The 27,471-nt window shown below is 60.3% G+C and overlaps 2 protein-coding genes across 5 annotated transcripts; one reads left to right on the forward strand and one right to left on the reverse strand.

The window, feature by feature from the left end:
- Positions 1-739: 739 nt before the first annotated feature.
- Positions 740-12,377, reverse strand: USHBP1 (USH1 protein network component harmonin binding protein 1). Its single transcript, XM_050934465.1, is given in 14 exon segments — positions 740-1,306; positions 1,863-1,985; positions 2,306-2,397; positions 2,890-3,102; positions 3,757-4,039; positions 4,400-4,550; positions 4,763-4,863; positions 7,050-7,190; positions 7,860-8,008; positions 8,676-8,813; positions 9,937-10,221; positions 10,846-11,009; positions 11,860-12,127; positions 12,129-12,377. Coding segments are annotated over 14 exon segments (2,343 nt in total). The 5' UTR covers positions 12,183-12,377; the 3' UTR covers positions 740-1,125.
- Positions 12,378-17,085: 4,708 nt separating this feature from the next.
- Positions 17,086-23,982, forward strand: BABAM1 (BRISC and BRCA1 A complex member 1). 4 transcript variants are annotated; one of them, XM_050934519.1, is made up of 10 exons: positions 17,086-17,152; positions 18,106-18,433; positions 18,709-18,767; positions 19,277-19,397; positions 19,845-19,923; positions 20,959-20,983; positions 21,660-21,789; positions 22,406-22,492; positions 22,732-22,824; positions 23,480-23,982. In XM_050934519.1, the coding sequence occupies exons 2-10, from the start codon at positions 18,158-18,160 to the stop codon at positions 23,678-23,680; spliced, it is 1,071 nt and encodes a 356-aa protein (XP_050790476.1). In that variant the 5' UTR covers positions 17,086-17,152; positions 18,106-18,157; the 3' UTR covers positions 23,681-23,982. The 4 variants fall into 4 exon arrangements, 2 of the variants coding, with proteins under 2 accessions (XP_050790476.1, XP_050790477.1); XR_007771431.1 differs by lacking the exon at positions 17,086-17,152 and adding an exon at positions 23,207-23,362 and having other exon boundaries at positions 17,886-18,433; positions 23,480-23,577; XM_050934520.1 differs by lacking the exon at positions 22,732-22,824.
- Positions 23,983-27,471: the final 3,489 nt, after the last annotated feature.

The following is a 27,471-nucleotide window of genomic DNA, read 5'->3' on the forward strand; positions in this document are numbered from 1 at the left end:
TGGCCCTGGACTCTTCCTCAGCTCTTGGCCTTGACAAGATCTTGTGGCAGAGAGTTCCACAGGATAATAGTGCATGATGTGTAACAGCTAGATCAGTTACTAAATGCAGCAGAGTTCAGCAGGGGCCTCCCCTCGAGCTGCTCTGTCAGAGGCTACAAGAATGTGCTCCCTGGGGAAGGTCTGGGCCCTGTGCTCAGGCCACACTTGGCTTTGAGGCTACCCCAGTCGATTTCCATTGCTGGGCTCCCCCAGGACAGAGAGGTGCCATGTTGTGTGCAGAGGCGCCCTCCGCTGGCTCTTTGTTGGCATTGCAGGTCTGTGCTGGGTTAGGTGTGAATGCGGAACACACCCGGCTCCATTCAGAGAAGGTCCTGTTCCCATTCCCATCCCCTGCCATCCCTAGGAGAGGCCCCAGGGAAAGGAGCTGTGTATTTTCTTACAGAAGGGATTGGAGTCCAGCAACCCCTTGTCTCTACTGATGCCCAGAAAAGATGATGGTGATCTCCAGGACCGGTGTTAAGGATGAAGCTGGAGACTCTGCCATGCCAGGCGTCCCCTGGGCAGTTGAGAGGGAACATTTATGGGAGTCTATAACAGAGGACGTGCAAAGAGCAGCCCAGCTAGACGCAGACAGCTCAGCCTCATCCGTGCCCTTGGGAATGTCACAGGGCACAGGGAAGAATCCCATTCAGATTGGAGATCTCTTTATTGAGTGAGTTCCTCTCCACCCAAACGCCACAGTCCCTGGGCCCAGCACAAACCAAAACCCGACCCAATTCACCTGTACAACCCCCCGCTATTAACCCTTCCTGCTCAGCACCGAGAATTAACCACCCAGGCACTAACCTCCCGCCCAACGCTTGGCCCAGTGGCAGAAGCAGCTTTCTGCGTGGGAAACCAGGACAGGCTGGGGCGCATCGGCACAGCTGTGCGTGGGGACCCCAGGGCTGGGCTAGCAGAGGGCCGCGGGTTGTGATTTATGAGCAATAAACTCAACCAACAGAAGACCCTCTGCTCCCAGCTCCCCAAGGATTGGAGAGGCGACCCTGGGCCCTGCCAGCTGGTCTCCCCCTGCACACCCACGGGAGGGACTCAGCCACCCCCGCTGCCCGCCGTGGCTCTGCCCTAGATGCAGGTCTCACTGCCAGCCGCCGCCATGCACTGCTCTTCCAGACTTTGCACAGCCTGTGTGAGCGAGCGCAGCTGCTCCCTGTGCCGCTCGCCCATCGCATCCATCTGGGCCTCCAGCCTCTGCAGCTGAGCCTCCTGCTTCCTCCTCGCATTCCTGTAGGCCAGCACCAGGGCACTGCAGAGAGAGGTGGGCTCAGGAGCAGGGACTTGGCTCGCGGGAGGGGGCAGAAGAGGGAAGCTGCTCCCAGATCAGCTCGGGGGGGGGGGGGGGGGGCGGGGGAGGGAGAGCACAGTGGGGGAGTGGGGTCTGGTGGGTTACAGCAGGGAGCTGGGAGCCAGGACTCCTGGGTTCCATCCCTGGCCCGGGGAGGAGAGTGGAGCCCAGTGGGTTAGAGCAGGGGGCTGGGAGCCAGGACTCCTGGGGTCTCTCCCCAGCTCTTTCACAGACGCCCTGTGCGACCTCAGCTCCATTCCCACAGAGATCTGAGCTCTGCCCTTGTCTTTACCAAGCACTGGGAGCCGTTCAAATGAGGTGTCACCAGGTTGCTGCCCTCGGTCCTTTCCCCTTGGGGCGTGTTGCCCCAACTGGCACCTGTAGGCACCAGACAAAGAGCTCCCAGGCTGTGCTGCAGCCGCAGGAGGGAGCCCTGGGAGAGTCTGGCCTGAGGTGGGGGGTGCAGGGGCTCCCGGCGGGGCCTTGGGAGCTGAGCGCCAGGATTCTCCATCCTGACCTGTGAGCCTGGAAGAAGTCTCTGGTGATCCCGATGCACTGGGCCTGCTGCACCCGGCTGGCTGCGCCGCGCTGCTCCAGGGAGGCTGCCAGGCCCTGGGCTTGGCCCCTCAGCTCCCTGCTCCTGCCACAGAAACAAAGGCTTGACAGAGGGTGTCACAGATCCCATGTAGAGGGAAGCTCCCCTGCCCCCCACGCTGAGACTGGATCTCCCCCTGCCCCCTCACCCAAGATGGGATCTCCCCTCCCCCCAGCCACTGGCTGAGTCTCCAGCCGTGGGGCACTGCACTGCGCCCAAGATCTTTCCACTCTGTGCCCCCCAGCCAGGCAGGGGCCCCGATTCCTTCCCGCAGCCTGTAGCCCCCGTGCAGTCAGTGGCACTGCCAGGGCTGGGAGGGTGGCAGCAGGGACATGGGACTCCCCCAGGAGGGAGGGGGTGCTCACCGGGATAGCGTCCCAACCAGCTCCAGCATCATTGTCTCCCGATCCAGGGCAGCCTGGGGTCTTGCCGCTTCTGCCTCCCGTCTCCCCACATCCTGGAGAAACCCAAAAACATCCCTGAGCTCCCCCGGCACCACGCAGCAGCTGCTCGGACAGGGTCCGGGGGTACCTGACAAGCCCAGCTCACAACCTCCGTGTCAGCTGGGCTCAGAACCCACCGACGCCCCAGCCCCGGAAGAGACATCGGGGTCACAACGGCCTCTCGGCTCCTTGTGAACCCGGCAGAGGCCCCAATTCTCACCTGGATCCCCCTTGCGGCGCCCTCCACCCTGTCCCCCTAGCGGGGCAGATCCCCCCTTCCACAGGGCCATTCACACCAGTACACAATGGATGTGAAATGCCCACGTCAGGGCAGAGCTGCTCTCCCTTTGGGGTCCGTGGCTGCCTCGTGGGCCAGGCCCCAGAGAATTTCCCTTTTGTCCCTGCGTTTCCCTGACCACCAGGTACATCCCTCTCCTCGGGGCCCAGACGGGTGGGGCTGCTGTCCAGCTGGCCATGCCTGTGTCTGCGCCCAGCCCCTGACGTACCCCGAGGCAGCTGCTGCAGCTGGTGCTGTCTCCGCTGCTGCTGCTCCCGGAGCTGGGGCACCGGCCCCGCTGCTCGTCCAGCTCCCCTTGCAGGTGCTCGATGAGCAGCAGATGGGCGGCCTCCTGCGCCCGGTGCATGTAGGTGCAGAGCTCCAGGCCTCGCGTCTCCTTCTCCGCCAGGTGCAGCTGGGTCTTCAGATCCGCCATTGCCTCCTGGGGCCAGAGGGAGGTGCCATCAGGGAGGCAGCAGCAAGTGGCTGGCCCTGGGCCATGGTGGGCTATGGCTCCCCAGGCCTGGCCCTTCCAGCCCGAGCTAAATGCAGGGTCCCAATAGCTGCAGCAGAACTCCCAGCTCGTGTCCCTCTGCAGGGAGCAGCCACAAGAGGGTCCCACGTGCTTGACAATCCCGCCACTAGAGAGCCACATGCCCAACGTGTTGTACTCTCCCAGCCCCTCACCCCACCCTCTGGGCTCCCGCTATGGCCTGCTCAGCAGTTACCCCAGTAATAATATTTCACAAACACTAAGCAAGCCTCCCAGCCCTCTGGGTCCCTGATTTACAGAAAGGGAAACTGAGGCACCGGAGTCGGGGGGGATGTGAATTGCCCAAGGTCACCCACCAGGTCTGTGACAGAGCCAGAAATAGAACCCAGGAGTCCTGACACACACACACACACACACACTCTAGCCACTAGACCTCTCTCCCCTCCCAAAGCCAAAAACAAATCCCAGAAGTCCAGCTCCCCCTGACCCGGCTCTTATCACTAGGCCGCACTCCCCTCCCAGAGCCAGGAACAGATCCCCAGAGTCCTGGCTCCCCGCCCTGCACTCTGGCCACTAGTCCAGGCCGCCTTGCCCCGTGCCTACCCTGATGGCCACTAAGTCGTGCAGCAGCTGCGGCTTCTCCATCTTTGGCCTTGGTATCTCCCCGGGCAGGACCCCGCCTGCGACCCTGACGGCCTCGTCCACCATGGCCTTGATGGCGTCGTTACTCTGGATCACAGCACCGGCAGAACCGGGCACCGCCTGGCAGCCCAGATCCAGCAGGGAGACCTCCACGGAGGCCTGCTCTGCTCGCAGCCGCCGGATGTACTCGTACAGGATCCCCTCCTCTGCCCTTCCGGGCCCCTGGGCCCCGGGGCTGGGGGCGCTGCCGGGATGGAAAGGTGTCGAGAGCAGGCTGGGAGAAGGGGGAGGAGGGGGCCTAGCAGCCCTTGGACCTGGGTTTGGGGCTCAAGGTCCCATCCCTGGCATGGGGGTTGGAGGCTCTGGGGTAGGAGGCTGATGTTCCATCCCCTGGGACTGGGGGGGCTCAGAGTTCCATCCCACTGGATGGGGGACGCTCTGGGGCTCAGGGTCCCATCCCTCGGGGTTGGAGGCTGCTGGATTTATCACCCTGGACTGGGAGCTCGGGGTCCCATCCCCCGGGGCTCAGATCAGAGTCTCGGGGCCCCTTTCAGAAGCCTGCAGCCCTGCTCCCTTGACAACCCTCCCATAGGAGCTCTGCTACCTTTTCCATCCACGGGTCCCGGCAGCCCCGTCCTGCCCCGACCCGGCCTCCTCGCCCTCGGGCTCCGCTCTCCCCAGGAACCTCCTGGCCTCGTCCAGCACGGCCCCCGTCCTGCCGCCGGGGCTGTTGGGGGCGCGGGCCCCAGGCTCTCCTAGAACAGGGAACAAATCCATGCTGGCGCATCCTCGGCAGGCAGGGCCCCCCGCTCCTGGCCGGGCACATGGCAGCCGGTTCCCCCCTCCCCTCTCCCCTGGGGGCACCGTCGAGCAGTGGGCTCCCCCCACCCACCCCTGAGCTGCCAACCCCACAGCGAGGAGCATTTGGTGGCTGCGGGGTCAGAGGGGACCAGCTGCAAGGACTCACCTTTGTCCAGGGCGTCTCCCTCCTCCACTGGCTCCAGCCAGGGCCCCAGCTTCACCCCAGCTAGGGGCAGCAGCACCTCGTAGGCCTCCATGCAGCGCTCGCTGCCGGAGAGCACAGAGAGCAGCCTGAGAGCTGGCGGGGCCCCCAGCCCCTCGTAACCCATCCTGAGCCCCCCAGCCCCTCACGACCCCTCCTGAGCCACCCAGCCCCTCATAACCTATCCTGAGCCCCCCACAAGCCCTCATAACCCCTCCTGAGCCCCCCACAGGCCCTTGTAACCTATGCTGAGACCCCCCAGCCCCTCGTAACCCATCCTGAGCCCCCCAGCCCCTCATGACCCCTCCTGAGCCACCTAGCCCCTCATAATCCATCCTGAGCCCCCCACAGACCCATGTGACCCATCCTGAGCCCCCCAGCCCCTTGTAACTCACCCTGAGCCCCCCACAGGCCAATGTAACCCATCCTGAGCCCCCCAGCCCCTCACGACCCCTCCTGAGCCACCCAGCCCCTCATAACCTATCCTGAGCCCCCCACAGACCCATGTAACCCATCCTGAGCCCCTCAGCCCCTTGTAACTCACCCTGAGCCCCCCACAGGCCCTCATAACCCCTCCTGAGCCCCCCACAGGCCCTGGTAACCTATGCTGAGACCCCCCAGCCCCTCGTAACCTATCCTGAGCCCCCCAGCCCCTTGTAACTCACCCTGAGCCCCCCACAGGCCCATGTAACCCATCCTGAGCCCCCCAGCCCCTTGAAACTCACCGAGCCCCCCACAGACCCATGTAACCCATCCTGAGCCCCCCAGCCCCTTGTAACTCACCCTGAGCCCCCCACAGGCCCTCATAACCCCTCCTGAGCCCCCACAGGCCCTTGTAACCTATCCTGAGACCCCCAGCCCCTCGTAACCTATCCTGAGCCCCCCACAACCCCTCTCGCCCTTCCTGAGCCCCTCAGCCCCACACCCACTCCTCAGCCCCTCACAACCCCTAGCACACCCTCCTGAGCTCCCCACCAGCCCCTTACACCCCCTCCTGAGCCCCCCAGCACCTTGTAACCCATTCTGAGCCCCTCACAAGCCCTCACACCCCCTCCTGAGCCCCCATAGGCCCTCGTAACCCATCCTGAGTCCCCCAGCCCCTCACACCCCCTCCTGAGCCCCCCACCAGCACCTCAAACCTCCTCCTGAGCCCCCACAACCCCTCACACCCCCTTGAGACCCCCATCCTCTCACATCCCCTCCTCAGCCCCTCACAACCCCTCACACCCCCTCCTGAGCCCCACAGCCCCTTGTAACCCATTCTGAGTCCCTCACAGGCCCTCACACCCCCTCCTGAGCCCCACAGCCCCTCATAACCCATCCTGAGCCCCCACAACCCCTCACACCCCCCTGAGCCCCCCAGCCCCTCACATCCCCTCCTCAGCCCCTCACAACCCCTCACACCCCCTCCTGAGCCCCCACAACCCCTCACACACCCCTGAGCCCCCCAGCCCCTTACATCCCCTCCTCAGCCCCTCACAACCCCTCACACCCCCTCCTGAGCCCCCACATCCCCTCACACCCCCCTGAGCCCCCCAGCCCCTCACAACCCCTCACACCCCCTCCTGAGTCCCCCACCAGTCCCTCACTCCCCCTCCTGAGCCCCACAGCCCCTCATACCCTCTCCTGAGCCCCCCACAACACCTCACAGCCCCCCTGAGCCTCCAGCCCTTCGCACCCCCTCCTGAGCCCCCTCAGCCCCTCACACCCCCTCCTGAGCCCACATCCCCTCACGCCCCCTCCTGAGCCCCACACAGGCCCTCGCACCCCACCCTGACCCCCCCACTAGGGGGGGCTCCAGGCACCAGCGCAGCAAGCCGCGGAGGGCGGCCCGTCGGTTGCCATGAGGGCGGCAGTCAGGCTGCCTTCAGCGACATGCCTGCAGGAGGTACGCCGGTCCCACGGCTTCGGCAGCAATTCGGCAGCGGGTACGCCGAAGGCGCGGGACCGGCGGACCTCCTGCCCCTCACAACCCCTCACACCCCCTCCTGAGCCCCCACAACCCCTCACACCCCCCTGAGCCCCCACAACCCCTCACACCCCCCTGAGCCCCTCAGGCAAGCTGCTGACAGCCGCCTGACTGCCGTGCTTGGGGCGGCAAAATACGTAGAGTCGCCCCTACCCCCCACACCCCCTCCCAACCCCTGGAGCCCCCCTGCCCCTCCCACACAGTCCATTCCTGCTCCCAACCCAGCTCCACCCCCTCCCCCTATGGGGATCCCGGTGTGGGTCTCGGGGCCGGGCCCCTCACCTGTACTGCGCGGCCAGGCGCAGGGCCGTGCTGTTGGACTCGTGCTGCCCCAGCAGCATGCTGAGCCGCTCCGAGTGGCCCTTCCACTCCCGCAGCGTCCCCGAGAGCAGCTGGTTCAGGCCTTTGAGCCGCTCGATGCACCTGGGGTGGGAGGTGCGGCGCTGACGGGGATCCGACTGGAAGGGGCAGGGCTGGCTCCCGGGGGAGCCTAGGGAAGGGCCAGTCTATAACCCACCCGGCTCTTCCGCATCCCCGAGTGATGCCCAGACAAATACACCTCCCGTGCTATCCACACATCCTCATCCCACAGGGACCTTCGCCACCCGTCAATGGAACCACCCCCAGGGGGCACCACTGGACACCCTGCAGCCCTCCCCAGCCCAGAAATTCAGCCCAGGACTCCCCCTTCACCCCAGGAGGAGGATGTGCCAAATACTGCGGCCATGGCGGCATTTCATTGCACCATCCTTGGGGGTGGGGGCAGAAAGGGATTGTTCATTATAGCTTTGGACGTGAGAGTCTGCTTAATGCAGGGGACTGAGAGTCAGGACTCCTGGGTTCTACTCCCGCTTTGGGAGGGGAATGGGGTCCAGTGTTTAGTGCAGGGGAGGGGGATCAGGACTCCTGGGTTCTATTCCTGACTCTTCTAGCCCAGACTTCCTGTGTGACTTTGGGTGAGTCACTTCCCCGTTCTGTGCCTCAGTTTCCCCTGTCTGTGCCGGGAGATGATCACACTCATTGGTGGGGAGGGGCCTGGTGTGAGGCTGCCCTATCCAACGTGTAAAGTACTTGGCGATCCTCTGCCCTCACCCTCGCAGCTGCTGCGTCCGAGCTTCCCACTCCCTGACGTGGCTCTCCGACGCTGGCGGGCGGTGCTGAGGAAACAGGCGGCAGAGGTGCTGGGTGCTGGAGCAGCTCTGAAAGCACCGAATCAGACTCTGGGCCGCGGCAACTGGGTCCTGCAGCAGCGATGACAAACAAAGGAATGAGTCTGTGCCTAGCGGAGGCTGCGGGTGGGTGTTAAAGACACCCTGCAGGACGGTGACAGGCCTGGGTCCCCAGGGGGCTGGGATAGGGGCACACGGGTGCTAGTCGAAATGACACCTAGGGTGGGGCATTAACAAAGCTGTGGTTAAACACTGCAGCAGGGATGGAGCTGCCCTGCTAAAAGCTGGTGTCACAATCCATGGCCACCTGGGACCAGTGGCCACAGCCATCAGTGGAGACTGGCCCAGCCATCTCTCAGCTGAGCCGAAGGAGTAAATCCCCTGGCTCTGAAAAGCTGGCTGTTGTAGTCGCTCTGGCCAGTCACTGGAGGGAGACATGGTCACACGCCCGCAGCCCGTGTATTACACCCCACCTGTTGCAGGTGGTGCACACAGGGCCTGATCCAAATGCCCTGCGGTCAGTAGGGGAGGCTTTCCACTGGCTGCAGTGGGCTTTGGAGCAGGTCCGCAGCTGGCTGGCAGCTGCTCGTCCTGGCTCTGAGCTCGGCAGCCACGTAACCCAGCAGCCCGGGGAGCTGCGGCCCAGCTGGCATCCTGACCCCTGCAGTGAGCAGGACCTAGTGGGATGGGATGGAGAAGCAGCACGGAGACCTGGGCCAGCCCCTGGCACTGCACTCACCTGGAATGGCCAGGGCTCCCCTTCCCCGCCGGGGCTGACGGACCCCCTGGTGCTGACAGTGTCACTGGCGGATGCTGAGGGGCTGCAGGGCTGGGACGGCATCTCCATTCTGAGCAGTGAGTCCTGCAGCTCCTTGACCTGAGCAGAGAGCGGCACCCGTCACTCACCTCACGGCTGCTGCACAAGGACAACCGGAGTAGCACCATGGAAGTGAGAGGTGTGAGTTTGGATTGCACCAGCGGCACAGAGATCAGACTGATTCTGACAGCACTTTCACTGCAGGGGAAGCGGTGGGATCCCCCAGGAAATTAACATTTCGAGTCCGCACAGATCCCAGAGCTTGTGAAACTGAGGTCCTCACATCCCAACACGGACACTGTGAAATCCCTCCCTCTTTCAGTGCCCCATCACCCAGCCACCTTCCAGTGGAACAGCTCAGCAGGCTGAGCAGAACCCTGCTTCCTGGGGCCCAAGAGCTCCATTCTCAGGGAGGTGGCCCAGCCTCCTGAGGCAGGTAATGTGACTCCCACGCTTTTTGCCACAAGATGAGAAATCACAGATTCAATGAATCAGAAGGTGGGTGTGGAACAAAACGGCTACAAACACACAGGCTTCCCCACAGGTTGAGTTCTAGCTTTGTCTGCTTTGTTTACCAGGGAGCACCCCCACCCCACATGGAACGCTACACAGCACTCAGTGACATCTAGTGGCCATATAAAACACAGCAAATAAAAAGATCACCCATGTGACTAGGTGCTTGAGATCTTCTTCCCAGATGAGACCTTTGGGTTGAGATCTTCCCAAATTGTTCCCACTGAACAAGAAGCAATGGGCTTAAACTGCAGCAAGGGAGATTTAGGTTGGACATTAGGAAAAAGTTCCTAACTGTCAGGGTAGTTAAACACTGGAATAGATTGCCTAGGGAGGCTGTGGAATCTCCATCTCTGGAGATATTTAAGAGTAGGTTAGATAAATGTCTATAAGGGATGGTCTAGACAGTATTTGGTCCTGCCGTGAGGGCAGGGGACTGGACTCGACGACCTCTCAAGGTCCCTTCCAGTCCTAGAGTCTATGAGTCTATGAGGTCCTGGCTGCTCTGCATGGACAGTAAAACATCCATTGCACTAGTCAGAAGACCTGAACCTACCACCCCTGGCCAAAAGTCTCTTTTCCCGCAGTGTGCAGCACTGCTGCCCTGCTCCCGGACTCAGAGGTGGCTGCGTGTCACTGGCAGGAGAGACATCCCCGCTGTCATGCATACCTTTCTCTGGAGCTTCTCCCGTTCCTCCTGGAATGCTTGCAGGGTGACCTTGGACCTGCTTAGCTCATCCTCGTTGCTCCCTAGCGCCACCCGGAGAGCCGCGTTCCTCTCTGCGTATGTGGCTATTTCATTCTTGATCCAGCTCATGTCCTCTGCTGAGAGCCCTGGGCTGGCCTCGCTCGTCTTTTCCCCCAGTGCCCTGGGTGCTCCCTTCCAGGGACCGCTCCCGTTGTCCTCCGGGAGTCCCGCAAGACCCCCCAGGCCTCGTTCTAGCTCTTCTAGGGTCTGGAAATGCAACCCCCACACCCATCCCAGTCACCCACCGAAGTTACAGTCACTGCATCATGCCAGGAGTTCCGAGCTCTCCCTGTCTTAGGTCTGTGCAAGGCACCTGTCACCTTGGTATCTAGGCTTCATTGCATCCACACCACCTCTGATTCCAGGCAATTTAAACACGAACCTCCAAGATCAGGGGACTGGCTGGCTCGAGAGTGACAAGGGGCCTTTCCCCTCTGGGGGCACCTGCTCCAATCTGCCCCCAGGGCGGGGGCACTGGATGGCTTAGGGGAAGGCAGCCCTTATGGCTACTTGGTGGCCTCTATGGGGTTTGTGCCGGCAGGTCTTGGTGCACTTCCACCTCAGACACCATCACAACTGGCTGTAGCTGCCCCCTCGTGGGTACCCTCTGCAGAGAGGACTAGCCAGGCCCCAGAGACCCAGCTGCCCCTCCCCCAGGGGGTTTGGGCAGGATAGAGCTGGGGCCCAGTGCCAGGGCAGGTCGGGGTCGCTGCACAGGGAAGGCAAATCCGGCCTGTCCCAGCGTGGGGTGGCTGAGAGCCCAGGGCAGGCGTTCGGAAGGGAGAGGGGAAGGGGGTGGTTAAGAAAGTGGGGGCAGGGAGGTCTGCTCACCTTGGCTATCTGGGCCCACTCCTCTCCCGCCGCGCTAGGGCCGCCCGTGCCCGTCTCCCCACCAGTGCTTCCAAGCAGCTGAGCACGGCTCCGCCTGGAGAACACGGCGTTCTCCAGAGAGGTCACAGCCTGCTGCAGATCTAGGAACACGTCGGAGTTGCCTCCTAGCAGGGGAGAGATGGGGACGAGTCGGGGGGAGGCCTGGTGGGGCTCGTGCCCCTTCCATCCTCAGGGATCTGGGCTGCATCCCAGAGGGGTTGCCGTAAGGAGGGACAGATCCAGCAGTGCGGGCAACAGCTGTGGCTCCTCTCAGTGCACAAGGGGACGGAGCTCCCAGCACCACACGGCACCTAACACCTGTGTGGATTTAGCAGCAGGCCTGTCGTCGGAGCGCAGGGCAGGAAGAGAGGGGCCCATGAGTCTGTACCACCAGGAAGCAGCTGGCAGGCTTTTCCCCCAGCCATGACATCCCTGGGTTCGCCCCCTTCAATCATGGCAGTCCCATCCCGCCTCCCCGCAGCTCCGCAGGCCTGTGCACTGTTGCCTCAGGCCATCGTTGCAGGGACCCAGGTGGGCCAAGGCAACATGGCAGCATCCCGATGGGATGAACACAGGGGGCGGCGACCTTGGCTAGGGATGGCTTCCATACACAATAGGCAGCCTGCCACTTCTGGGACCCAGGATCTCTCAGGAACCTGAGCACGGGGGAGCCGGCTCTAGTGAGAACAGGGCCCCCGGCGAGACGAAACCCTTTCAGTGATAATAAACCTTGTCAAGAACTCTTCCCTCAGCGATCTCAAAGTATTTGACATAGCAGGGGTGATATCATTTTTCTCATTTCACAGCTGGGGAAACTGAGGCATGGAGGGGGGAAGTGACTTGCCCTGGGTCACTCAGCAGGCCAGTAGCAGAGGCAGGAATAGAACCCAGAAGACCTGAGTCTACCCACCAGACCTCATTGCCTCCAAAAGGCATGGGATAGCTTGGGGCAGAATATAATGACCCCCCCTTTACCTTCCTCCATGCAGCTCATGGGGAATGGACGGATGGCCAAGCTCCGGGGCCTCTGCACACACCTGGGAAGGCTCGCTGTGTATTCGGAGCACTGGTCTGAATACTCATCTTCCTCTCTGGAGGAAATCAAAGCCAGAGGATGCCCAGGGAGAGAGTGGTCAACTCCACTTGCCCCGGGGACATGGCAAAGGGGGCAGCTGATGTTAGACAGCTGAGTTCCAAGTGCGAGTTTAACCACCTGAAACCAGCCCTCTAAAACACCAATATTTTGCTGCCAGATTAAAATTATGCCACTGAGCAACAGTGAGATCTAGTGAGCACATGCATTAATAGCAAGGTCTGTTCCCAGAGCCCCTTCAGTGCAGCCTTGCAAAATTAGAATCCTGTTTTTTCGTTTCATTTTCATGGGTGAGTAAAATATCAGGAGTTTTTTCATCATCATGGGACAGGAGGACAAGAAAATTGTGGATCTGAGCCCGTAAATGTTCATGACACTTGGACAGGTCTGATCGAAAGTGGGAGATTAGCCAGTTCCTGTCTTGGCAAAGTCACGGCTAGACGGAAGCCAGGTAGGTCAGACCACAGCAGCCAGTCCAGAGCCTTTAAAGGAGGCCATGTTGTCAGCTAAGGAATCAGATGCACAGACACCATGGTGACGGGCAGCGTACAAGACCCGGAATAGAATAGGATGGAATAGATGACAAAGAGCATCTTTGCTACAAGCTGTACCCAGAACTGCTTCACAGAGTTAGCTGATCCAGAGTAGCAAAGGGTCAGAGAAACAGGGCTACCAGCTGGGGAGGCACGGTGGTTTTCAGATGAGAATGAGAGTTGATGAAGTGGCGACGCTGTTCCCGATGGCAGAGGAGAAGGCTCTCGCGCCCCAGCAGAGGAGCTAGGATGGACAGACAGAAAGGGAGCTATTGCTCTGAGGAAGAAGGGGAGTTGAGAGAGAGGCCAGGTCTCTGGCACAGGCTGGAGGATAATTTTGAACTGGTCCCTGGAGCGAACAGTCGGAGAGGGTTTGAATATGGAGTGGAAGTGGGTATGGGAGAAGAGGAGGGGCAGGACACTGGGGAGTGGTGCTGAAAGGAAGCCATAGTGCCATAGGCCATTGGCAGGGCGCGAGGAGGCGAAGGCCTGGGCAAGGATTCATGGACAATCAGTCCCAGGCCCAGTGCGGCTGTATCAACCCCAGTCTTACGCTACCAACTGAAACGGAACCCCGAGCCATCCACAACGCAGCACAGACCTTTCCCACTCGCACTAGAGACAGGTTCCATTAGCCGGCAGCAGTAGCGGGCTGTTATCCTCCATGGGGAGCAGCCACTCGAGGGCGACGTAACACACACTTTGCAGGTGAATTACAGGAAGCTCAGCAGGCCAGAATGCCTGGCTAGAGGTGGATGTGTTTATCCCCATCTGGCATTGCTGCTCTATGCCACAACACCAACAGTGTTAACTGCATGCCAGCCAGTGCCCACCTGAAGGGGCTCCTGATGTCCCAGGAGCTGTTGACAGGGCCTTTAGGGGATTGGGACAAGCAGGGCAGGTACCTGGTTCTCCTCTGCTGCAGCTGCTCGGCCTTGCTGTGGAGCTGGGCGATGGTGACAAGCAGCGTGGTGATGTGCTCCTCGTAGCGCAGGATTGCCCGCTCGTCCACCCCTGCTACATCAGCCTCCTCCTCCCTCTCGGAGATTGAGTCCAGCTCGCCCTGCAGAGAACCCCGCCCAGAGAACCCCAGACATCTCAGGCTCCTTCCATGCCAAAGGATCTGAGAGCCCTGTACCAACCCTGGCCCTGATTCCCTGCATCCTGTCGCTGACACCAATGCAAAGTGCAACATTCAGATTCAGCGGTGTTTCCCAGTCACTCTGCATGGTAAACAACAGCACCAGGCGCAGGGCCACAGAGAATCGGGCCAAGAGGGCACCCACCCATCAGTGAATTGCTAAAGCAGCCAGTTCTGGTGTGGAACGCATCAGCCAGTCTGAACTAGCTGCACAACACAGCAATTTCTAGGACATGAAGTAAAGAATATGGTGGCCAGATGAAAGGTTTCAGGGAGACAGAAGGCCCCAAGCATGCAAAAGTCATGAACCAGTCTCCCAATAATCCAGACACTGGTTTGAAAATCCTGAGATTTTACAAGTGAAACATTGGGGGTGTTTATTCACCCTTTGGGTTTTGAACCTTTGGGGGTCACATTTTCAAGCTTTTCTCCACAGCCAGGAGGGCTGGGATCTGACTTTTAAAAAAATGGAAGCTGAAATTCTCCCATAATCACCTGACTCCAGCAGCTGGGGCTTTAAAGGGGGGAAAAACAGCAAAATGACAAGAGTGTGTGTTGGAATGAGGCCAGGACACTAGAGGATGGGGGGTAACCCCCTGAGTCCTGCCGAGAGTGCCATAGGATCTTTAATGACTACACAGGCTCAGGATGCCTGTTTCACCCCTCAGCACCCCCATCAACCCCCCTCGCACCGGCTCATCATTTGGATCATTGGCACCACTCACTCAGCACCGTGGGCTTCGTTTGGAGGGCTCCCATCCAACCACTGGGCAAGCCCACCTCTGCTTCATGCCTGCCAGACTCTGCAGTGGTGCAGCTACAGCCCCCCCAAGCAGCCTAGATTTGGAAGCTGTACTAGGGAGATCCTATGGGGTGAAATTCGCCCTGGGCAGAGAGGCCAGCCTGCGACCTCGGCAGCACATCAGTCCCGTAACAGCCTATGCGAGGAATAAGCGAATCCTGGTTACTCTCCATGCCCGTGCGGATGGTGCTTTTACACGCCATGCCATGCCCACCTGCAGCTTCCTGCCTGCGCCCCCTTTGGGCTGAGGGGGCAGTGCAGCCCTCCATGGGTCGTTAGCAGCGGGTATGTTAGCATCCCAGCCAGCACAGAACCAGGAAAGGCTGGAGCCGCTTCCTGTTTTCACTGGGAACAATGTCCTCCCCGCAGCAGGACCGAGGTCAGCACAGGGTTAGTGCACTGGTGCCTAGCGTGAGCAGGGAGCCCCCCACCACCCTGGGCCAGCGCCCCCCACTGCTCACCCTGGGCATGCTGGGTACCCTAGCACTCCTGGGGAGTACACACTGCTCGCTCTAGGGCCCTTTCCCCAGGGCAGTACAGGATCCCTGCAGCTGGGGGGGATCCTGCTGCATGAGGGTGGGATTTCTGGAGCTGCATGCCCATGCAATGCCGCTAGGGTGACCAGACAGCAAATGTGAAAAATCGGGACGGGGTTAGGGGTAATAGGAGCCTATATAAGAAAAAGACCCAAAAATCGGGATGGTCCCTATAAAATCTGGTCACCCTAGATGCCAGGATCCTTCTGCAACCCCACATGCAACTGGCTCGTGAGGAGCAGGGCTAGGACTGCCAGTCCCACCCGTGGATCCGCTAGCCATTCCCCCCTCCCTGGGGATCAGTCTGTTCCCTGCAGGCTCCTGAGAGAGTCAGGCAGGGAGAGCGAAATAGGGGCCCAGGGTGCCTCATCCTTCCTCACTGCAGAGCAGCAGAGCAAGTCTAAACCCTGCCCCCTCCGAGAGCAATTGCAAAGCCAAGCCAGACCCATAACCCCCTCCCTGCAAGGAGAGGCTCCCTTGTCCAGGCCCCCCCCAGGAGGAAGCCACTTGCCTTCTCCATCCCTGTTCCTTTGCCCCTCTCTCCTTCCTCATGAGAGGAGTCACGTCTGAGGATCCGACCCCTGGGGCGGGAGGTTAGTCACAGGAAGCAGCAGGGTCCTATCGCTGTGCTAAGAAAATCAGGCACCACCATCGCGTTTAGACGCCCCTTCTCAGCAGCTGCTCTCCGAGACCCCTGGCCTAGCGCAGCCCAGCCACCTATCAGATCATCCCAGCACGGGGAGAATATGGCTCTGCCGGGATCTCCCCCCAGTCTGTGCTGCTTCCCTGCCCATTCCCATTTCCCGATCCTGTGTCTATTTCCTCTCCCTTGGCTGCAGGCGCGGCCTCCGGCTCTGTTGCCCTTTAACTCTTGCGCGTCCCGTCGACAGGAAGGTGGAGCTGGTTCTGTCCTGACCTTGGCCTTTCCTACAGCTGAATGAAGCTTAAGCCTCTATCTAGACCCAGAGGAGTGTTTGAAAGATCCTGCAAGTTGGAAGGTACCTGGGGATAATTATGAAGTGTCCTGCACTGGTTGTGGCCATAGCCCTGCCCTGCCTGACAGGGGTGTGAGGTGCTCAGTCACAGAGGCCAGATAAGTGTCTAGACAGAGGGCTGGGTCTGTCACATCTGAGACCCTTTCAAGTGGAGCAGCCAAGGGTATGTCTGCACTATGGAGCCTACGTTGGCAGAGCCCTCGCATGTGGATGCAGCCTAGTCTGGCTGGAGGAGTTTTCCTGTCGGCATAGGAAGCCCATTTCCCCAGACAATGTTAGCTACACTGACAGAGGCTCTGTTCCGTTGGCACAGTGGTGTCTACACTGGAGTTTGTCCCCACCCCGACAGATGTAGTCATGCTGACAGACTTTTCAGTGTGGATCGAGCCTCAGGCCAAGTCTGCACTAAAAAGTGAGGTCGACCCAGCTACGTCACTCTGTGTGTGTGTGTGTGTGTGTGTGTGTGTGTGTGTGTGTGTGTGTGTGTGTGTGTGTGTGTGTGTGTGTGTGTCAGAAATCCACACGTCCTGAGAGACATCGCTAAGCTGAGCGAACCCCCTGCAAAGCCTCCTGTTGCCCTCGCTACTGGCCCTCCTGCCGCTGTGGTGAGTGCCACAGCTGCAGTGTTTCTAGCGAAGGCATAGCTTGGGATTTGATACGAGACGCCTGTCCCAGAGCACCGGTTATTCTTTGGGTTTTGCCATGGCACCCAGGAGTCCCAGTCATGGCCCAGGCACCCATTGTGCTAGGGCCTGTACAAACACAGGACAAACAACTCCTGCCCCCAACAGGTATTGACCGCAAGCTGAAGTTTATGGCTCTATGCAAATCAGCCTGTGGAATAGTGTACGTACAACGGCACCTATGGAGCTGGGAAGAACTTGGTAGCTACCTGTGTTGTGGGGGGGAGGGGAGAGGATTTAGGCTATATGCAAATTTGAGAAAATATGCACCTCAGAGATATGCAAATTCTGATGCGCCACGAGGGCAGGTCTGTGCAGGGGCGGGTGACTGGAGAGCACAAGGCTCGGGGGAGTGGGGGAGGGGCTGGGTTCGCCACTGGCTCGGGAACAGCGAGGGAGGCCCAGAAAACTACATCTCCCAGCGGCCCTAGCGCTGGCCCAGGCCACTTCCGGGTTACGGATCGCTGCTGGAGAGGCAGGCCGGGGTGAGCAGCGACGGGCCGGGCCGGGCCAGGGGGACCAGGCTGGGGGGAGTGGGGCTGGGGGAGCGATGGGGGGACCGGGATGAGGGGACCTGGGGGGGGCTGGGGGAGCGATGGAGGAAGTGGGGGGGCGAGGGATCGATGGGGGGAGTGATGGGGAAGTGGGGGGGCGGGGGATCGATGGGGGGACCGGGATGAGGGGACCTGGGGGGGCCTGGGGGAGCGATGGAGGAAGGGGGGGCGGAGGGGATCGATGAGGGGACCTGGGGGGGGCTGGGGGAGCGATGGAGGAAGGGGGGGCGGAGGGGATCGATGAGGGGACCTGGGGGGGCTGGGGGAGCGATGGAGGAAGTGGGGGGCGGGGGATCGATGGGGGAGCTGGGGGGAGTGATGGGGAAGTGGAGGGGGCTTAGGGATCGATGGGGGGACCGGGATGAGGGGACCTGGGGGGGGCTGAGGGAGCGATGGAGGAAGTGGGGGGGCAGGGATCGATGGGGGGGCCTAGGGTGGGTTGGGGGAGCGATGGAGGAAGTAGGGGGGCGGGGGGGGATCGATGGGGGAGCTGGGGGGAGTGATGGGGAAGTGGGGGGGCGGAGGGATCAATGGGGGGACCGGGATGAGGGGACCTGGGGGGGGCTGGGGGAGCGATGGAGGAAGTGGGGGGCGGGGGAGATCGATGGGGGGGCCTAGGGTGGGTTGGGGGGAATGACAGGGGAAGTGGGGTGGGTTGGGGGGAGCGATGAGGGGACCAGGCTGACTCACTTGGGTGCTGGGGACCTCCACCCAAAGGCCAGATGAGATCCTCCCAGCACAAGCCATAGGGAGGGGAGATGGGAAAGGCCCCCCCGGCCCCGTCTAGCCCACTCCAGCCGCTGCCAGCCAGTGGAGGGCTATACACGGGGTTGTCCGTGCAGCATCCCTGGACTGAGCTGCTTATCTCCCTCTGCCTGAACCAGGGAGCCCTGTGCTGCATCCAAGCTGGAGTCGCCTGTGGAGCGCAGCAACCTGATGGACACCTCGGAGCCCGTGAGTGCAGCCGAGGAGGAGGAGGAGAAGGCGATGGAGCAGAGGCCCAGAACCCGCTCCAACCCGGAGGGGGCCGAGGACCGAGCCTTGAGCGCGCAGGCCAGCGTGGGGAACCGCAGCGAGGGGGAAGGAGAGGCGGCTAGTGCTGATGAGAGCCCGCAGAGCGCTGCCACTCCCAATGGCAAAGACTGGCAGGTCCCGGCGCAGCCCACAGAGTTCCAGGTCAAGACACCCAGGGTGAACTGCCCCGAGAAAGTGGTGAGTGCCAGCGTCACGCTCCTGACCTGCCTTCCGTTGGGTGGATCTCCTGCATTCTCTGCCAAGGCCCTTCTACTGGGAGAGGGTCCGCGCTCAGGTCGCTGAGCCAAATGGACTTGATTTAACCCTGCACCCTTCTTTTGGCCATGTGTGTGTTTAAACATTGCCACTCAGCCGGGCCGTGGGGGCTAGTGGTCCATGTAAAGCCGAAGCGCCCAGCGTGATGGGCTCATCAATGACATGAGATGCTAATGCTGCTGTTTTCTTTAATGCAGATCATCTGCTTAGACCTCTCTGAGGAAATGTCTCTGCCCAAACTAGAATCCTTTAACGGGTGAGCAGCTTCTGTCTATTGGTCAGTGTTTTGTGAATGCCGTCCATGCACTCTAGCAGACATGGCACTAGCCTGGGAGCCAGGAGATCTGAGTTCCATTCCCATCAACTCCCTGGGCAAATTACTTCCCTTACCCGTGCCTCAGTTTCCCCACTTGCGAAATGGGGCTAATGATACAGAACTTCCTCTTGTAAAGTGCTTGGAGGTCTATGGATGACATGGGGATGGTGAAGAAAGGCATGGGTGATGGTGGGGTCCAGGTGTCAGGCCAATGTTCAAAGTATCAGACGGGGCAGCCCAGAAAATAGGGAGGGAGTGATGTTAAAGTGAGCCAGAGGGAAGAAGCAGAGAGGTTTTGAGACCCAGTTTGGATCAGCCCTGCGGATCATGGGGCTGGGACTCCCTCAATGCCCCCTTAAGGATGTGATGGATGGATGCTGGGGGCGGAGGGGGATGGGAAGGTGTTAGACAGTCGCTGACCTTGGCGTGCTCTCTCGCTTGCTCTGTAGATCCAAAACCAATGCTCTGAACATCTCCCAGAAGATGATTGAGATGTTTGTGAGGACGAAGCATAAAATCGACAAATGCCACGAGTTCGCTCTGGTGGTGGTGAACAATGATGCCACCTGGGTGAGTGAGACCCCCGCAGTCCTGGCACTTTCCTTTCGAATACCGAGGAGCAGCCAGGCTGCAGCTGTCCGAGCAGCCATCTAATTGGGTTTTCTACTTCTGATGTAAGTGTTAGTGGTACCCCAATCCTACCAGTGAGGTCTTCTATGAAAAACAGGCGAGAAGGCCCAAATTCCTAACTTGTAGAAGAAGTAGAAAATATTGAAAACAGTGATCTCAAACCCCCCTGGCAAGTCTTTATCCATCACAGAAAATACCCAGGGGCAAGCCTTGGGCGTCATCTTTCCAGAGCGCCTTTAATAGCCTCTCTCACAACCCTTTGTGAGACTGGGGATCCGGCTGTGCTAAGCACTGGACAGATATAGTTCTCCTCGCACCACCATCCTGGTGGGATTCTAGAGGGAGTCTCTGTCATTTTCCTTTAACATCCTCTGTCTTGTCTCTTAGCTCTCCGGTTTCACCTCTGACCCCAGAGAAGTCTGCAGCTGCCTGTATGACCTGGAAACTGTGGTCTGCAAGTCGTTCAGTATCCTTTGATAGGGGGTGGAGGGTGGGTCTGTGCTGTAGATGGATGGGACTGAGATCCTTCTTGCCTTCCGATCCCACAATACCACTAGTCGCCTGTGAACAGAGTGACATTCGCCTTCAAAACAGGGCTTGTGAGCCCTGCAGCTGCTGAGTCTTTGGACAATGTGCACTCGCAGATTCTCAATCCCCTGACTTTCTAGAAAGCTTAGAGCCCAACTCAGGCCTGACGTCAGGAACTTCCCAGATCCTGAGACAGTGAATCCTGTTCAGGGAACGAAGCACTGTGTTGTAACGGATTTATTTCATAACGTGTATGTATGATCCGGGGGATCCTTTGATATTTCTGTTGTTTGCTGTTTTGCCGGAAGATGGCAGCAGATCTCAGTGTAAGCGAGTGCTGCCTGTAGGGAACAAGTGCAGGGACATCACAGACATCCCTCCTGGTGTGGTGACTCAGCTGAGTTCGGCTGGCCTTTACCTTGAGCATGGGCTGCAGTCAGTGCTGATGCACCCGAGGAAGGATGGTGCAGTGGTTGGGGCACTGTCCTGGGTCTCTGAAGACCTGGGCTCAGTTCTCTGCTCTGCCATAGGCACACTGGCAAATCGCTCCTTTCTGTGCCTCGATTCCCCACCAGTTCCATATGACTAGTAGCCCTGCCCTGGGAGGATAAATACATTAACAGTTATGAGATGCTCACCTGCTCTGGTAGCAGGTCACCTAGGATAGATGGAAAACTCAGCATTTTATTTGGAAATAGTCTGCTGTCTGCCTGCCCTACTAAATACGTGTAGATGTTCCAGGCCGTCCCCATCCCCTCTGTCTATCTCTCGAGTGTGACCGATCAGAAATGTCTGACTGTTTATCACTCACAGTAGCTCCCAGAGGTCCCCGCAGCTTGGGCCCCATGGTGTGAGGTGCTGCACAAACCAAGTGCCACGCCAAGTGACCCCAACGAGCTCACCAGCTAAAAACACCTAATAGCAGGAAGGGCCGCATGTGTGTGAGGAACAGTCCTTATCTCTCGGACCCTAGATCTCGAAGGCCTCTTCAATCTCATGTAAGTTTGCTGCTCCGTGGAAGGCAGAGATTGCAAATATTGCTTTGATAGTTGCATTGCCCCTTTGGTCTGAGCGGTTTAGCCAATGTCCAAGGCCTTGTTTCCATTAGGATGAGAAATCAGTTATACAAATCAGGTCTCGTTCTTTGTGTTTTCTTGCTGATTTAAAAAAAAAAGTCCTGTTTCCATGAACACAGTAGAAACAAACAGCAGCAGGCAGCTTCTTTGCTGAGAGATCCCAGGGTCTGCCACTCCAGCAAGCTCTGTGCCCAAGAATCTCTCTGCTTCCTCTCTGTGTCCTGCTCAGAACTCCTCCTGCTGGGCTTCTCCAGAACACACAGGCTGCAACGGATGTCCTAACCCTTGTATCTGCAACCAGGGAAACCCCTCAGACCATGGAGCTTAGCTCAGATTTGCTATGCGGCCCCATTATCTGCAGCTGTTTTTATTGCATGTGGTTTGTTCTTCCTGTAGAACCTGAAAGCAGGTGCTTGGCCCATTGGCTTTAACAGAGTCTGTGGTCATCTCTGGAGCCAAGATTCGCCTGCTGGCAGCCACTGGCCCCTTCCAGCATAACCGTAGCTGTGTAGGTGCTTATTTAGCAACCCAACCCAGCGGCTTCATGAGCGCATGTGCTGGTATTTCTGAACCACGTTCTTTCTCTTTAATGGCACAGACAGCAGAAGATTGAGCTGCCGGTGACGGAGAACATCCAGACAATCCCACCTCCATATGTGGTCAGGACCATCCTGGTGTATAGCCGGCCGACCTGTCAGCCTCAGTTCTCCATGACAGAGCAGATGAAGGTAGGTGCTTCCTGGTTTTCCTACTCATTGGCCAGAAAGCAGCGTTCCAGTGCCACTGGATTACTGTCCAGTGGTGGCTGGCTGTCAGAGGTGCTGGGCACCCTCAGTGGAATCAAGAACCTTTGTGAATCAGGCCAGAAACCCCTGCAGTTCTCAAGATCCAATGGTGCCTGCTGGGGCCTGACCCCAAAGCCAAGTCTTCTCACGTGCTTGCTATGGGGGGAGATGGGTGGGGCTGGATGGCTCAGGCCAGATAACAGGGAGTAGTTTGCATCCAGCCCAGGTCAGCAGTGATGGCCATACGACAGGCTGTTTGGACTGGCAATCGTGCCACACAAGGCATCGCTGCAGCCAGCACCAATCGGCCACGGAACCAAGGATTTAAGTGGACCAGGGACACCAGTCTTGTCCTGAGAGATGAAGGGGATCTCATCAAGAGGGTGGGTGAGGCACAGGGCAGGTGCACTGCTCCTTGCTATACTGAAGGATCTCAAGCACCACATAGGTCAGATTGGTACCTTTCCCCCCAGCTGTTTACCCTGGCATCCTGCTTTGCCATGGAACCTGCTAATCAGACTCTTGAGAAGGAATGTTCTTTTTTCCCCCTTCTCTACAGAAAATGCTTCAGTGCCCTTATTTCTTTTTTGACGTGGTTTATATCCACAATGGCGCCGAGGAGAAAGAGGACGAGACAAGCTGGAAGGTGAGAGCCCCATGGGATCTGTCGCGTGACCCACCCTCTCTTGTCTGAATCCTCCCCACTCCATGAGACATCGCTTCAGGCACGGATGAGGCTCTGCTATCCCCGTCTGTCCTGGGCCGTTCCTCGCACGTCCTCTCAGCAGTTAAGATCCATCGATTTTTTTTTTTTTTTCCCCCCCTCGCTGAGAGCTGGTTGATGGAGATGTTCTTTCAGTCAGCCCCTTTTGCGTGTTCCTCCAGCTGCCCAATGGCGATGCCTGTCATAGCAGACATGCTTGCTCCATTCTTAGCATGTGGCCCAGCGATCCCCAGAAAAGATGGCAAACATTCGAGGTAAAAGCTTAGAACATCAGCTGAGGACAGAGCCAGTATTTGGGTGTGTGTCTGGATCCACTCTCTATTTTAATAATTTCTAGGACTAGGACTGCAGCAGTTGAACAGTGTCTCAAGTCCAATGCTTATTATTAACCCCTCAACTGCTGCTGGGGCCCTGGTATTGCAATGGTCTAGGCCCGTGCACTGTTGCATATTTGTGCTGTAATATCTAGGCCCAGCGGGGTTCCATGTGCGGTTTAACCCTTTGTGCTCACTCTGATATTGACCTGTGGGATTGGTATTTCACTGGTAAACGGTCAGTTCAAATCCAGCCTCGGTTACTACCATTCTTACTGAGCAAGTGTTTGCATCAGCTCGTGATCAGATTGTACATTTCTAGTGCCGTCTGCCTGAGGATCACATCCAGGTGCTAATGAGCTAATGCTAATGAATTAAACTCCATGGCATGCCAGAGGTCAGCCAGCATTAACGCCCATTTAACTGATAAAGCAACCAAGACCTGGCACAGAGTGACTTGCTTGGAGTCCCACAGCAGGTCAGTGGCAGAGCTGGGAATAAAACCCACGTCTCCTGACCCCAGCAGTGTGCTTTAGCCAGCCCTCGTCTTGTGCTCAATGCCTGATAGTAACTGAGCTGCTCTGTTCTTTGCCAGGAGATGTACACTTTTTTCAGCAACCTGGACACCAAAGGCACCAATTACAAATATGAAGTGTCTGTGACAGGCCCTGCCGTGGAGCTGCACAACTGCATGGCTAAGCTCCTAGCCCATCCCCTCCAGAGGCCCTTCCAGACCCACGCCTCCTACAGCCTGCTCGAGGAAGAAGAGCCAGCAGAAATCGAAGCCACGGTGTAATAAATGATCCCTCAAGTGCCCAGTTCTACCTACCAGTGTCACATAATTCAGGAGGCCTCTTCTCGCTGCAAGGTGTCTTGTGCACTGGGTACTGATGAGCCAAAGTCTTGTAACAGTTTTTTTAGTTTAACTGCCCATAGAATTGCTGCCTCTGTCTCTGGAAGGCAGATCTCTAGGAAAACTGTTCATCCAATGAACTCTTCATAAAGCTGCCTGTATGAATTGCCTTTAATATTTTGTTCTTGCCAGTTAAAAGATCGGATCTTTGCACCACAAGATAAAGCTTGTGACAATGGCTTTAACTGGCTGGACGACTGTCTGCCTCTCTGCGTGTCCAAGGGTTTCACTGTCCAGACGTATTGTGTTTTAAATAGTTGCAAGGAACACAAATGGGATTTTCTGTGTTACAGGTGTGTGTTTGCTGGGTTGGCAAGCTCCCGCCTATGTTAATTTCCACACCTTGGCACGGCCTGAGCTTTTGATTGGCTGCCCCTATCAGGACCCCTTAGGATGCCCAATAAAACCACCAGGCTGGTGGTTTTATTGGGCATCCTAAGGGGTCGGCCGGTCGAGGGAACTGATGGTTTAAACAAAAAACTTTGCAAAAATCTGCTTTGAAGCCAAATCAGGTGAATAAAAGGCTGGAAGGAAACTTTCAGTGCCAGGGTTTCTGGCTCGTTGTCTTGTTTTGAGCCCAGGTCTCCCCCGTCCCCTGCTGCAGCCTAGGGCTTAGAACAGCTCATCCCTGGGAACCCCCAAGCAGCGCGCGTGAGCCCCGGTCCCACCCATCCTTTGCTACAGCCCAGGGCTTAGAACAGCTCATCCCTGGGAACCCCCAGCAGCGCGCGTGAGCCCCAGTCCCCCCCATCCCCTGCTGCAGCCCAGGGCTTAGAACAGCTCATCTCTGGGAACCCCCCAGCAGCATGCGTGAGCCCAGGTCCCCCCACCCCCCCGTCCCCTGCTGCAGCCCAGGGCTCAGAACAACTCATTGCTGGGAACCCCCCAGCAGCGCGCGCACAAGCCCAGGTCCTCTGCTGCAGCCCAGGGCTTAGAACAGTTCATCCCTGGGAACCCCCCAGCAGCGCGCGTGAGCCCCGGTCCCCCTCATCCCCTGCTGCAGCCCAGGGCTTAGAACAGCTCATCCCTGTGAACCCCCCAGCAGCGCGCGCGAGCCCTGAGCTCAGAACAGCTCATCCCTGGGATCCCCCCAGCAGCGCGCGCGAGCCCCGAGCTCAGAACAGCTCATCCCTGGGATTCCCCCAGCAGCGCGCGCGAGCCCCGGGCACAGCTCATCCCTGGGAACCCCCCAGCAGCGCACGCGAGCCTTGGGCACAGCTCATCCCTGGGAACCCCCCAGCAGCGCGCGCGAGCCCCGGGCTCAGAACAGCTCATCCCTGGGAACCCCCCAGCAGCGCGCCCGAGCCCCGGGCACAGCTCATCCCTAGGAACCCCCCAGCAGCGCGCGCGAGCCCCGGGCTCAGAACAGCTCATCCCTGGGAACCCCCCAGCAGCGCGCGTGAGCCCCGGGCTCAGCTCATCCCTGGGATCCCCCCAGCAGCGCGCGCGAGCCCCGGGCACAGCTCATCCCTCGGATCCCCCCAGCAGCGCGCCCGATTCGTCCCTGGGATCCCCCCAGCAGCGCGCGCGAGCCCCGGGCACAGCTCATCCCTGGGAACCCCCCAGCAGCGCACGCAGCCCCGAGCTCAGAACAGCTCATCCCTGGGAACCCCCCAGCAGCGCGCGTGAGCCCCGGGCACAGCTCATCCCTGGGATTCCCCCAGCAGCGCGCGCGAGCCCCGGGCACAGCTCATCCCTGGGAACCCCCCAGCAGCGCACGCAGCCCCGAGCTCAGAACAGCTCATCCCTGGGAACCCCCCAGCAGCGCGCGTGAGCCCGGGCACAGCTCATCCCTGGGAACCCCCCCAGCAGCGCGCGCAGCCCCGAGCTCAGAACAGCTCATCCCTGGGAACCCCCCAGCAGCGCGCGTGAGCCCGGGCACAGCTCATCCCTGGGAACCCCCCCAGCAGCGCGCCCGAGCCCCGGGCTCAGAACAGCTCATCCCTGGGAACCCCCCAGCAGCGCGCCCGAGCCCCGGGCTCAGAACAGCTCATCCCTGGGAACCCCCCAGCAGCGCGCGTGAGCCCCGGGCACAGCTCATCCCTGGGATCCCCCCAGCAGCGTGCGTGAGCCCCGAGCTCAGAACAGCTCATCCCTGGGATCCCCCCAGCAGCGCGCGCGAGCCCCGGGCACAGCTCATCCCTGGGATCCCCCCAGCAGCGCGCGCGAGCCCCGGGCACAGCTCATCCCTGGGATCCCCCCAGCAGCGCGCGCGAGCCCCGGGCTCAGAACAGCTCATCCCTGGGATCCCCCCAGCAGCGCGCGCGAGCCCCGGGCACAGATCATCCCTGGGATCCCCCCAGCAGCGCGCGCGAGCCCCGGGCACAGCTCATCCCTGGGAACCCCCCCAGCAGCGCGCGCAGCCCCGAGCTCAGAACAGCTCATCCCTGGGAACCCCCCAGCAGCGCGCGTGAGCCCGGGCACAGCTCATCCCTGGGAACCCCCCCAGCAGCGCGCCCGAGCCCCGGGCTCAGAACAGCTCATCCCTGGGAACCCCCCAGCAGCGCGCCCGAGCCCCGGGCACAGCTCATCCCTGGGAACCCCCCAGCAGCGCGCGCGAGCCCCGGGCTCAGAACAGCTCATCCCTGGGAACCCCCCAGCAGCGCGCGTGAGCCCCGGGCACAGCTCATCCCTGGGATCCCCCCAGCAGCGTGCGCGAGCCCCGGGCACAGCTCATCCCGGGGATCCCCCCAGCAGCGCGCGTGAGCCCCGAGCTCAGAACAGCTCATCCCTGGGAACCCCCCAGCAGCGCGCGCGAGCCCCGGGCACAGCTCATCCCTGGGAACCCCCCAGCAGCGCGCGTGAGCCCCGGGCACAGCTCATCCCTGGGATCCCCCCAGCAGCGCGCGCGAGCCCCGGGCACAGCTCATCCCTGGGAACCCCCCAGCAGCGCGCGCGAGCCCCGGGCACAGCTCATCCCGGGGATCCCCCCAGCAGCGCGCGTGAGCCCCGAGCTCAGAACAGCTCATCCCTGGGAACCCCCCAGCAGCGCGCGTGAGCCCCGGGCACAGCTCATCCCTGGGAACCCCCCAGCAGCGCGCGCGAGCCCCGGGCACAGCTCATCCCTGGGATCCCCCCAGCAGCGCGCGCGAGCCCCGGGCACAGCTCATCCCTGGGATCCCCCCAGCAGCGCGCGCGAGCCCCGGGCACAGCTCATCCCTGGGATCCCCCCAGCAGCGCGCGCGAGCCCCGGGCACAGCTCATCCCTGGGAACCCCCCCAGCAGCGCGCGCAGCCCCGAGCTCAGAACAGCTCATCCCTGGGAACCCCCCAGCAGCGCGCGTGAGCCCCGGGCACAGCTCATCCCGGGGAACCCCCCAGCAGCGCGCGCGAGCCCCGGGCACAGCTCATCCCGGGGATCCCCCCAGCAGCGCGCGAGCCCCGGGCGCGCTCTGGCCGCGCCTTCGCCCATTGGCTGGCAGGGAGGAGCCGGGGCGGCCAATGAGGAGCGGGCGCGCAGGCGCAGTCGGGGCGGGAGGGCGATTCGAAGCGGGCGGCCGGAGGCAGCCCGGGGCTGAGGCGAGATGGCGCCGCCGTGAGCGGGAGGCTCCCGGGGCGGCTCCGGACCCTGCCCGCGGGCGGAGGAGCGGCGGCGGCCCCGCCCTCCGCGAGATGGGAGGGGGCGGGGATCGGCCCTGTGCGCGCATGCGCTGAGGGGAGCGGGTCCCCCACGGA

Source organism: Gopherus flavomarginatus, chromosome 24 (genome assembly GCF_025201925.1).
Source record: "Gopherus flavomarginatus isolate rGopFla2 chromosome 24, rGopFla2.mat.asm, whole genome shotgun sequence".
Classification (NCBI taxonomy): domain Eukaryota; kingdom Metazoa; phylum Chordata; order Testudines; family Testudinidae; genus Gopherus; species Gopherus flavomarginatus.

Excerpts from the sequence above, each read along its gene's own strand:
- BABAM1 (XM_050934519.1), top strand. The coding sequence starts at position 18,158 with ATGGACACCTCGGAGCCCGTGAGTGCAGCCGAGGAGGAGGAGGAGAAG. Across the intron at positions 18,768-19,276 it reads AAACTAGAATCCTTTAACGG|ATCCAAAACCAATGCTCTGA; the intron begins GTGAGCAGCTTC and ends CTTGCTCTGTAG. Across the intron at positions 19,398-19,844 it reads TGAACAATGATGCCACCTGG|CTCTCCGGTTTCACCTCTGA; the intron begins GTGAGTGAGACC and ends CTTGTCTCTTAG.